General features: G+C 44.0%; 1 protein-coding gene across 1 annotated transcript; it reads right to left on the bottom strand.

Annotated features, from left to right (window-relative positions):
- Nucleotides 1-308: 308 nt before the first annotated feature.
- BRS3 (bombesin receptor subtype 3) lies at nucleotides 309-11690 on the bottom strand. Its single transcript, XM_038748527.1, has 3 exons — nucleotides 11257-11690; nucleotides 8293-8644; nucleotides 309-719 (listed from the first exon to the last, which is right to left on the bottom strand). Exons 1-3 carry the CDS (start codon nucleotides 11688-11690, stop codon nucleotides 309-311), a joined length of 1197 nt encoding a protein of 398 aa, XP_038604455.1.
- Between the last annotated feature and the right edge of the window lie 926 nt (nucleotides 11691-12616).

Genomic DNA, 12616 nt, shown 5'->3' on the forward strand with positions numbered 1-12616 from the left:
TCACCCACGTTTTTACTTGCCCAGGCAACATTCTTCACCTCTTTTCCTCCTCTCTTTTCTTTTCCATGCTTTCTTTAATTAAATAAGCAGTTTGTTTTTGATTTGTGTTAAAACTAGAATACCGCTTAGCACTAACTTCATTGTATTTACAGGAACAGAATCTTAAACTACGCCAAGACCACCAAGTAGTTTGACCACCTGGTTCAATAAAAGTGTTACAGGAAATTACACAAAGTCCATTCTTTTAACCAGTAGTGATCAATCAATCAGTGGTATTTATTTCTCTTTTTTGTTTTTAGAGCTGTAATCTACACACTATCATCTTTGTCCCTTGGGCTGTAATCAGTAAGTAAGGTCACACTTACTTCCGAGATTTGGGTGCCCCCGGTTGCCGAAGCCAACCCCGACGTCGTTATATTGCTATTGGGAATACCGGGGGGACGTGTAGGAAGCTTTGACTTCAGACAAAAAACTTGTTTCTTAAAATGTTGTCGGAAAGTTTTACTTAGCCAATAGAGAGCGAAGGGGTTTACACAGGAATTGCTGAAAGCCAGAGCCCGAGAGAAAATGGTGGCAGTGAGATGGAAGGAAGAGGAATCTACAGAAGAGTGATACGTGAAGGAGCGGTACAAGTACAGTAGGTGATTAGGTAGCCAGCAAAAAGCAAACAAACCCACCAGCACTAACACTGTTTTGGCCACTCTTTTGCGGGATTCGATCTATCGAGAGAAGAGAAAGGAGAAGAAATTAGATGGCTGGAAGAGACTGAAAAGAGCATGTTTACTTCATAGATGTGATTTGCTAAAATGTCATTTCTTTCCTTTAGCCAGCAAGTTACTTCTCCTGAACAAATCCCGGCGGCTTATAGAGTTTTCGAAATGGTGAGACGTGTTTTCAAAATTCTTCCCGGTTAATGAGCCGTAAGCTTAACATTCGTGGGCTTGGCCTTAAGACAGCATGCATAGTAAAGTACCAAATGCACAATATGCATTCAGAAAGGAAGGAAATTAGTATTCAAATGTACATAATATATCAATCAATCAATATAATTTATTGAATGCCTACCGTGGGCGGAGCACCGAGCGAATGACTTGGGTCGGTGCAATCTAAAGGGAGCGACAGGCACGGAACGACATATAGATAGGAGGAAAAAAGGAAGAGGAGGAGGTGGAATTTCAGAAAGCCTTTGAAAATGGAGAAATCTCTGATCCGTATTAACTGATAGTTTTTAAAAGCTTTTTTTTCTCAGTTTTTAGACCCATGTCCGTTTTCCCGATGGTTTAGTTGGAATGTTTGTTTTGCAGTTCAGAGAAATGGAATAAAATGTAGTGAAAGCTGAAATCTGCAACCCTCGAAATCCATGCGAGTTTTAGCTATTCCTAAATTCAGTGCTATAATAAATGTCAGTTCTTCAGTAACTCTCACTGAAAAACAACCTGTATTTTACCAGTTTCCACACTATGGAGGTTTCCTTTTGAACATCATGATTTCATGAATAGCCAGGAGGACTTGCACATAAATGGCTTTGTAAGGCGTTGTGTTGCCTCTGTGTGTATTGTGCACCTCATCTGCCTATTACTAGTCTAGTCTAGCCAACTTGATATTCATAGGTGAAATGTCAAGAGTTTACTGAATCATGAGAATACTATTCTACTATACTATTGCAGAATACTATTTTTGTTTTACAGTGTAGTGCCAAATGTCACATACAGTACCATGAAAAGTAGCAATAGGACATCAAAAAATAAACCAAACAAAATCCAGGCATTAACTCCATGTATATTTGGAAATCAAAAGGAAGTTAAATGAAGAGGTCAGAAAGCGTTCCCTTATTTCCTATTGAAACAATAGTTTTCTAAAGTGGATTTTTCCAGTAACAGGTTCCCTTTACACTATGTCGAAGTTATTTTGGGGGGGGACTATACAGTATATTATTGTACTGAGAAGCAGCGTGGCTCAGTGGAAAGAGCACGGGCTTGGGAGTGAGAGGTCATGGGTTCTAATCCCGGCTCCGCCACTTGTCATCTGGGTGACTTTGGGCAAGTCACTTCACTTCTCTGGGCCTCAGTTCCCTCATCTGGAAAATAAAGATGAAGACTGAGCCCCTCGTGGGACAACCTGTTCACCTTGTATCCCCCCAGTGCTTAGAAGCACTTAACGAATGCCATCATCATCATTATTATTATTATTATCTCTCTCCAGTTAGATGAAAATCATATGACCATTAGGCAGTAAAGTGGGTTATTTTTACTTACAGAATAACCATCCATCAGCTATAACCCTCAGCTTGGAAATGTTTCCAGGATACCAAGGCTTTAGGTGAAAATTTCCAGGGCCAAGGGTTCTGTGGATTCACAGTCCTAGGTAACATCACTAGCATCACCAGGGCCAGGGGCAGGTATACAGGTCAATCAATCAATCAATCAATCGTATTTATTGAGCACTTACTGTGTGCAGAGCACTGTACTAAGCGCTTGGGAAGTACAAGTTGGCAACAACTCAGGTCAGGTCAGGTCAAATCAATCAATCAATCGTATTTATTGAGCACTTACTGTGTGCAGGGCACTGTACTAAGCGCTTGGGAAGTACAAGTTGGCAACAACTCAGGTCAGGTCAGGTCAGGCAAATACCTGAATGTCCTCTAACTTCTGACACTTACAAAGTTCCCTTCTCCTCTGCCCAGTAGCAGGAGGACTTCTAGAAAGAGGTGGGGAGGAAAAAAAGAGAGAAAAAACGCAGAGCAGAAGAGTTTCTAGCGTGAGGGATAGCCAGGGGCCTGGAGCAGAGAGGAACCAAGCTCCAAAAGCCATCTGGGGACTCAAGTGTTCTGGAGAAGTTGTCAAGTGGTTGGTTATTTACAGGGTTTTTTCTTCTATTATCTCTGTCCAGCCTTAAATTGAAATTTGGCTTTAAAATAGATTTTGCTTCCTCCCAGCACTTTCACTCTACCCTTCCTTGGTGCCTGTGTCTACCCACAGTGATGTGAGTGTCCAGTTTCCATTTTGAAATGCCGGGGGCCCCTCCGTTCACCAGGCCTGCAGCTCAAGGTCATGATCTTTCTCTCCCAGAGCATTTCAGATCTCCAGGGATCAACTAGACGTAATGGGCTGTATTTTCTCTCGTAGGAGAGCGGGCAGGACTTCCAGTGAAGACGTGAGGGAGGGAAAAGGACAGGAAAGGGAGACCAAGACCCAGAGAGGGAATCAGAGATAGAGTGATTGAGAATGGAGACAGGCGAAGACATCTAGGCACAAGCAGGGATGACAGCACCCAAACAGATACACCCAGGCGTAAATACAAATAGCAGCCCATACCTAACTTGCCTAGTTATTGGGGAGAGGGCTCAGCAAGTGATAGAAATGTTTATCTTGTAATACTTGTTAATATCTTGGAAGTATTATCAAGTATTATCAAGCGCTTAGTACAGTGCTCTGCACATAGCGCTCAATAAATACGATTGATGAAGTAGCGCGGCTCAATGGATAAGAGCCCGGGCTTCGGAGTCAGAGGTCATGGGTTCAAATCCCTGCTCCCACCCATTGTCAGCTGTGTGACTTTGGGCAAGTCACTTAATTTCTCTGTGCCTCAGTTACCTCATCTGCAAAATGGGGATTAAGACTGTGAGCCCCACGTGGGACGCCCTGATTACCTTGTATCTCCCCCAGCGCTTAGAACAGTGCTTTGCACATAGTAGGCGCTTAATAAAATGCCATTATTATTATTAGTCATTACTAGCCCCTCTCTGCTTTCCCCCATTTCCCACCCAGATGGCAAATCCTGCACCCGTGACTTGCCGCCTTAGAAATGTTCCAGGAAGGTGCAGGGACCGTCACGCGAAACCACGAGAAGCCTGGTCAGCAGTCTTTTTAAAAAATGGTATTTGTGAAGCACTTCCTATGGGCCGTCACTGTATTAAGCGCTGGGGTAATAATAATAATAATAATAATGGCATTTATTAAGCGCTTACTATGTGCAAAGCACTGTTCCAAGCGCTGGGGAGTTTACAAGGTGATCAGGTTGTCCCATGGGGGGCTCACAGTCTTAATCCCCATTTTACAGATGAGGTAACGGAGGCCCAGAGAAGTGAAGTGACTTGCCCAAAGTGGCTGACAAGTGGCGGAGCTGGGTAGATACCAGGTTGGACACAGTCCCTGGCCCACTTGGGGCTCCCGGTCTTAGCCCCCGTTTCACAGACGAGGGAACTGAGGCACAGAGAAGTGAAGTGACTGACCCAAGGTCACACAGCAGACAAGTGGCGGAGCCGAGTTCAGAGCACAGGTCATTCTGACTCCCAGGACCGTGCTCTATCCACCGCAGCTGCTCAGGACACTGCCAGGAGTCAGGCTTGACTGTGAGCCTGCTGTTGGGTAGGGACTGTCTCTATGTGTTGCCGACTTGTACTTCCCAAGCGCTTAGTACAGTGCTCTGCACACAGTAAGCGCTCAATAAATACGATTGATTATGCTGGGCAGCATTTGGAGATGGTTGGGAACTCCCTGCTACTTCAGCGAGCTCTCTGCGTAGCCACCCCCACCACCTTCTTTGCATCACTCCCCTCCTCTGTCCAGTACCGCGCTCTGCACACGGTAAGCGCTCAATAAATCATCATCATCATCAGTCGTTTTTATTGAGCGCTTACTATGTGCAGAGCACTGTACTAAGCGCTTGGGAAGTACAAATTGGCAACGTATAGAGACAGTCCCTGCCCAACAGTGGGCTCACAGTTGAATGAGGAGCAGCACGTCCAAACTCCCTTGAGCGTCAGGGGAAAGGAACATAGCCACCTCCGTCTGTGGCCAGCTGAAATCCCAAATAGGCAGTGGCGCCTAAACTCGGAGCGGAAAAGTTCCTAGATGAGCTCCTCAAGATTTCTAGGGAAAGTCCTCTCATTATCCCCCCAAGCGCCTAGTACAGTGCTGTGCACATAGTAAGCGCTCAATAAATACCATTGACTGACAGTGACTGAGACTGTGAGCCCACTGTTGGGTAGGGACCGTCTCTATATGTTGCCAATTTGGACTTCCCAAGTGCTTAGTACAGTGCTCTGCACATAGTAAGCGCTCAATAAATACGATTGATGATGATGATGATCTTTCTGGAGCACTTCGTGTGCTGGACTCAGCGATTATGATGGAATTTATTACTATACGCCAAACACTGAGCTACAGGTTCATTGTGGGCAGACTCTGTGTCTGCTAATTCTGTTCATTCAGTCATTCATTCAATCGTATTTATTGAGCGCTTACTGTGTGCAGAGCACTGTACTAAGCGCTTGGGGGAATAATGAGAGGACTTTCCCTAGAAATCTTGAGGAGCTCATCTAGGAGCTGTTCTCTTGTACTCTCCCAAGCACTTAGAACAGTGCTCTGCACATAGTAGCAGCGTGGCTCAGTGGACAGAGCACGAGCTTGGGAGTCAGAGGTCATGGGTTCCAATCCCGGCTCTGCCACGTGTCTGCTGTGTGACCTTGGGCAAGTCACTTAACTTCTCTGAGCCTCAGTTACCTCCTCTGTAAAATGGGGATTAAGACTGTGAGCCCCACATGGGACAACCTGATCACCTTGTAACCCCCCCCAGCGCTTAGAACAGTGCTTCGCACATAGTAAGCGCTTAACAAACGCCATCATTATTGTAGTATGCACTGAATAAATTCCACTGATAGATGCATGATAATCGATTCAGACACCACCCCAGTCCAGCTGTCTGAGAGGGAAAAAGGCATTTTATCCCCCTTTTACGGATGAGGAAACAAAGGCAAAGAGAAGCGAAGTGGTTTGCCTAAGGTGCCACAGCAGCTAAGTGGCAGAGCTTAGGGCTACAATCAATCAATCAATCAATCAATTGTATTTATTGAGCACTTACTGTGTGCAGAGCACTGTACTAAGCGCTTGGAAAGTACAAGTTGGCAACATAAAGAGACAGTCCCTACCCAACAGTGGGCTCACAGTCTAAAAGACAACCCATGTCTTCTGACTCTCAGTTCCCGTGTTCTTTCCATTAGGCCATGCTGCCTCCCACTACCATGATAAAATAGGATATTTTTCTGTCAGGTGAACTTGCCGACGGCCGGGTAATCTGAGGGAGGCAAGGTTAGTGGTACCCAGGCCTCGTGGACTTGGGAGGGATATGCAAAGGCTCTGGCAAAGGCTCTGTGTTGCCAATTTGTACTTCCCAAGCGCTTAGTACAGTGCTCTGCACATAGTAAGCGCTCAATAAATGCGATTGATTGATTGATTGATTGGAGTGAGTTGAGCAGGATGGATAGTGGGTCCTCTCTCAGAAACAGCATAGGCTTGAGGGGTTGAAAGGACATCTGTATGATGTCATATGGAATGAGAAAATAGAGGGTGATTTTTTTTCCTTGCGTCGGCCCTGTCTGTGAGTCTGGGAGTTTCATTCATTCATTCAATCGTATTTATCGAGCGCTTACTGAGTGCAGAGCACTGTACTAAGCACTTGGGAAGTACAAATCGGCAACATATGAAGACGGTCCCTACCCAACAGCGGGCTCACAGTCTAGAAGGGGGAGACAGAAGACAAAACAAAACAAGTAAACAGGTGTCAATACCATCAGAATAGGTAGAATTATAGTTATATACACATCCTTAATAAAATAGGGTAATAAATATGTACAAATATAAACAAGTGCTGTGGAGAGGGGAAGGGGGTAGGACGGGGGGTGGTGGGGAGGGGAGGAGGAGGAGAAGAGGAAAAAGAGGGGCTCAGTCTGGGAAGGCCTCCGGGAGGAGGTGAGCTCTCAGCAGGGCCTTGAAGGGAGGAAGAGAGCTAGCTTGGCAGATGTGTGGAGGGAGGGCATTCCAGGCCAGGGGGAGGACGTGGGCCGGGGGCCGATGGCGGGACAGGCGAGAATGAGGGACAGTGAGGAGGTTAGCAGCAGAGGAGCGGAGGGTGCGGGCTGGGCTGTAGAAGGAGAGAAGGGAGGTGAGGTAGGAGAGGGCAAGGTGATGGACAGCCTTGAACCCAAGAGTGAGGAGTTTTTGCTTGATTCAAAGGTTGATAGGCAACCTCTGGAGATTTTTGAGGAAGGGAGTGACATGCCCAGAGCGTTTCTGAAGAAAGATAATCCGGGCAGCAGAGTGAAGTATAGACTGAAGTGGGAAGAGAAAGGAGGATGGGAGATCAGAAAGGAGGCTGATGCAATAATCCAGTCGGGATAGGATGAGAGATTGAACCGGCAAGGTAGCGGTTTGGATGGAGAGGAAAGGGCAGCTCTTGGCAATGTTGTGGAGGTGAGACCGGCAGGTTTTGGTGATGGACTGGATGTGAGGGGTGAATGAGAGAGCGGAGTCGAGGATGACACCAAGGCTTGTGAGACGGGAAGGGTGGTAGTGCTGTCTACAGTGATGGGGAAGTCAGGGAGAGGACAGGGTTTGGGAGCTCAGTCTTTGGACATGTTGAGTTTTAGATGGCGGGCAGACATCCAGATGGAGATGTCCTGAAGGCAGGAGGAGATACGAGCCTGGAGGGAGGGAGAGAGAACAGGGGCGGAGATGTAGATTGGGTGTCATCAGCTTAGAGATGATAGTTGAAGCCGTGGGAGCAAATGAGTACGCCAAGGGAGTGAGTATAGATGGAGAACAGAAGGGGACCAAGAACTGACCCTTGAGGAACCCCTACAGTAAGGGGATGGGAGGGGGTGGAGGAGCCCTCGGAGGAGACAGAGAATGACTGTTTCAGTTCCAACAGTTTCCACCTGCTGACTAGTGTTGTTCTTCTGTCTCATTTCAGAGATGGAGGAGCTCTAGCGTAGAGACACTAAATGGCCAGCCCGGGGTCACATAGCAAGTCAGCCGTAGAAGCAGAGATAGAATAATGATGTCTTAGCTTTTAATTCATCAGGACCACTAAGCTTGTAATTCTTACCCAGAGAAAACATTTGTCCCCTAAGAAAGCTCTCCCTGAGGCTGTACAAGAAACTTATTTTCTAGTGTCTGTTCAAATCTCTTTGCTGCTCTCCTAATGTATTTTGTTGTTCTGCTAAGTGAAAATGATCTTTCCATTTAGCTAAAAGATGCAGTGACAGAAGTTTGCATCCCGACTTCTTTTAATGGCATTTGTTAAGCTCTCACTATGCGCCAGGCACTGAACTAAGTGCTGGGGTAGATACAAACACAGTCCCTGTCCCATTTGGGACTCCCACCCTTCATCTCCATTTTTCAGATGAGGGAACTGAGGCACAGAGAAGTGAAGCGACTGAACTTGGGCTCCGTGTGTTCAGTTTGCATTAGCTCCTGCAAGTTATACACACGCTCATGTGTGACTCTTACCTACCTGTTTACAGGCATGACCATGATCCTCAGAAGGAATGTCGAACGTACTTTTGTACAGAGCTCTGGCGATGAGAAAATAGTAGACAGAGATGATAGAGAGTGGAATAATGTAGAACACCAAGAAGTAAATCAGAGAATGGGCCTCTTGCAGTATCTTTTCAGAGACAGGGTAAGGGGCACATGTTTCAAAAGACTGGTTTTTCTCAGGGCCACTGAATGGATATACGTCTGAAAATACGGCCTCCGGGAGGGCAAATGCCATTGACACCAGCCAGATGCAGCCAGCCTTTCCACAGGTCTTCAGGACGGCATCCGAAGCCTGCAATTCCAGGGGTTTAACAATCGCCTTGTATCTGGAAACACAAATACAGTCAATCAATCAATCAATCGTATTTATTGAGCGCTTACTGTGTGCAGAGCACTGTACTAAGCGCTTGGGAAGTACAAGTTGGCAACATATAGAGACAGTCCCTACCCAACAACAGGCTCACAGTGGGCTCACAGTCTAAAGTCAGAAAGTCAGAAGAAATGTACTGTAAAACATTCATCTTTTGACACCTGTGACGGTATTTTTTTGAGCAGACATCGCCTAAATAAATTATACCCCAGATGAGTTCTTGTACCTAGCGAGATCGCTTTTTCTTTTAGTTGTCCTATTACGTGAATAATCCAAGTTTACAATTTTAGAATTGAATAGATTCCTCATCAAGAGAAAATATGTATTTTTAGGTGTAGGTGGATGAGTTAATGAGTCTGCATTGGTTCAGGTGTGCCTAATAAATGATAATACTATAATAATATAATTATAGGTAATATACGTGATTGACAATAATACACTGGACTTGTTCTGTCTCCCAGTCTTTCTGAAGCCATGGCTGTCATTTACAGTTGGGTGCCAATGTTCTTGACCACTTTAAACAAAGGTTTATTTGAAGTGTTTTTAAAGCCTTTTCAGCTCAATGAAAACCGAAACGTGAAGGGCCGATAATAAGAATGTTTAGCCCTGATTTGACACTACTCCTACCAAGTGGCGACCCTTGTGTGCTTTTGTCGATGGAGGCTAACAGTCGAATTTCCTTCTGTAGGAACCAAGAGGACATCGAACAACCAGGGAGAAAGCACATTCAATTTAGATGGCATATACATTGTGCTCTGGGAAACAGAAAATCGTACTACCTTTAGGAGCCAAAGATTGCAGATGATTAATAAATCAATCGTAAACAATATCCTTGCATTGCAGTTCTATTATGTGAATAATCAAAGTTTACAATTTTATAATTGAATAGATTCCTCATCAAGAGCAAATATGCATTTTTAGGTGTAGGTGGATGAGTTAATGAGTCTGTATTGGTTCAGGTGCACCTAATAAATGATAATACTATAATAATATAATTATAGGTAATATATGTGATTGACAATAATACACTGGACTTGTTCTGTCTCCCAGTCTTTCTGAAGCCATGGCTGTCATTTACAGTTGGGTGCCAATGTTCTTGACCACTTTAAACAAAGGTTAATTTGAAATATTTTTAAAGCCTTTTCAGCTCAATGAAAACTGAAACATGAAGAACCGATAATAAGAGTGTTTAGCCCTGATTTGACACTACTCCTACCAAGTGGCAACCCTTGTGTGCTTTTGTCGATGGAGGCTAACAGTTGAATTTCCTTCTGTAAGAACCATTGACATTGAACAACCAGGGAGAAAGCAAATTCAATTTAGATGGCATATACATTGTGCTCTGGGAAACAGAAAATCGTACTTCCTGTAGGAGCCAAAGATTGCAGATGATTAATAAATCAATCGTAAACAATATCCTTGCATTGCAGTCCTATTCGGTGAATAATCCAAGTTTACAATTTTAGAATTGAATAGATTCCTCATCAAGAGCAAATATGTATTTTTAGGTGTAGGTGGATGAGTTAATGAGTCTGTATTGGTTCAGGTGCGCCTAATAAATGATAATACTATAATAATATAATTATAGGTAATATATGTGATTGACAATAATACACTGGACTTGTTCTGTCTCCCAGTCTTTCTGAAACCATGGCTGTCATTTACAGTTGGGTGCCAGTGTTCTTGACCACTTTAAACAAAGGTTTATTTGAAGTGTTTTTAAAGCCTTTTCAGCTCAATGAAAACCGAAACGTGAAGGGCCGATAATAAGAATGTTTAGCCCTGATTTGACACTACTCCTACCAAGTGGCAACCCTTGTTTGCTTTTGTCGATGGAGGCTAACAGTCAAATTTCCTTCTGTAGGAACCAAGAGGGCATCGAACAACCAGGGAGAGAGCAAATTCCATTTAGATGGCATATACATTGTGCTCTGGGAAACAGAAAATCGTACTACCTTTAGGAGCCAAAGATTGCAGATGATTAATAAATCAATCGTAAACAATATCCTTGCATTGCAGTCCTATTAGGTGAATAATCCAAGTTTACAATTTTAGAATTGAATAGATTCCTCATCAAGAGCAAATATGTATTTTTAGGTGTGGGTGGTGCAGATGATTAATAAATCAGTCGTAAACAATATCCTTGCATTGCAGTCCCTCTGGTAATAATAATGAATAATTTCACTCGTGTTCATTGGCATCAAGTACAACGGACCACTAGAGTGCACTGATGTACAAAATACATCCGGAATATTTTTTATACCTCTGAGGCCTTTGGAAAAAAGATCTATTTTTAGCTTCACTTCAAAATATCAATTATAGTGAATGAAGGCTTTCAACCTGGTTCATCTAAAAAGTGCACAGTGTTCCACGTTTTCCTAGAATGCAGTCTAGTAATTGTCACAATCGATTTTTTACATTTTCTTGGAAACACTAATTGTTTTTTTTTTCCCTTAACTGCAGTTTATTCACATGAAATAAAGACTAGCTAATTGATGCAACGGGATCATTTTTCTTTCCTGTGCCTTCCTTCACTCCAGGGAGACATGACCGAAAACAAAGACCAACCTGTCAGCACTGAGAGCAGTTAGCGTGAACACGGACACTCCGACAGAAGTTAGCTGGATAAACGAGAGCAGCTTGCATCCAGTTCTTCCAAACAGCCAGGTATCCACAATATAACGAGTTGCGTCCACCGGCACACAAGTTAACAGGAGCAGGAGATCGCCCACCGCCAGGCTAGTTATGAAAATATTTGGAACAGTTTGCATTGACTTGATCTTGAAAAAGACTTTAATGAGTATGGCATTTCCGAGGAGCCCCACTGCAATAATCGCAGCGTAAGTCACATAAATTGTGCACAGTATTTCCAGTCCTAGAAAGGCGTCTTCAGCCCGTCCTTGATTTAAGGTGTCGTTGGCAATAATAGATCTCGATGGCACCGTGCCATTTGTGATTGAATAGAAAGTCCGATTAGGTGAATTTAGCTGCATTTCTGACATTTCTTCCAGAGGTGTCTGAGTCTTCTGAGAGTCTTCTGCCAGGTTCTCAGAAGAACTGATGAATATACCTAGACTGACTACCACTTAGTCGAAAACAAGTAGAACGAAATCGAACAGATACGGAGCAAAATCCACTATGACACACTACTTTTTTTTCCCCCGGTTTTTCTAAGCCTCCTAGAATGCTCTGGAGACACAATTCCAGCACTGAATCCATGGGAGGTGGAAGATTCTTTATTGGTATTTTAGTGACAGAGAGAAAGGGAGAGTGGGGGATTTTGAAAATGTTCTCTGATGTCACTTTTATTCCCCCTTTTGGGGAAGCTTGTGAATAAACTACATAATGTCGAGCAGTATTTTTTACTTTATTGGAGGAGTTCTTTCGACGGCTAACCAGTAAGAATTCACATGGACATTGTAAATCTATGTTTTTTATGAAAGAAACTTACTGCTATATAGTCATGGGGATTTAAAAGTTTTCTTTTGAAATATCAACCAACTTGAGTCTCTCCTGGAGCATGAACTTGAATTTATCCTCTGGATTTAATATCAGACCAAAACAAGAAATCGTTGGCATAAAGTTAGTATAATATAACTTAAGCATCTTCTCCAAGCCAACAGAACAAAGATTTCGGCATACTTCAGGATCCAAAATCATTGCCTTTGCCTCAAACCCTAGATACTCTGTGTTGCCTCTTTAGCACCTTGGTCTGGTTCTTAGTTTTGCCTCAATTTTTCCTGCTGTGAAACGGGTACAGCAGGGCTCGTTTGTATCCAGGAGCGTGGGTGTACAGCACCATTTCCAACGGCCAAAGGTAACCTCGAAGGTCGTGGGCCCAGGTCTCACCATTGCTGGAGAAGGCATCCGGATATGAGCTAGGCAATCCCAGTGGATGTGCAGAACTCAGGGAACACTGGTATGTTCC

This window comes from Tachyglossus aculeatus, chromosome 6 (genome assembly GCF_015852505.1).
Source record: "Tachyglossus aculeatus isolate mTacAcu1 chromosome 6, mTacAcu1.pri, whole genome shotgun sequence".
NCBI lineage: Eukaryota > Metazoa > Chordata > Mammalia > Monotremata > Tachyglossidae > Tachyglossus > Tachyglossus aculeatus.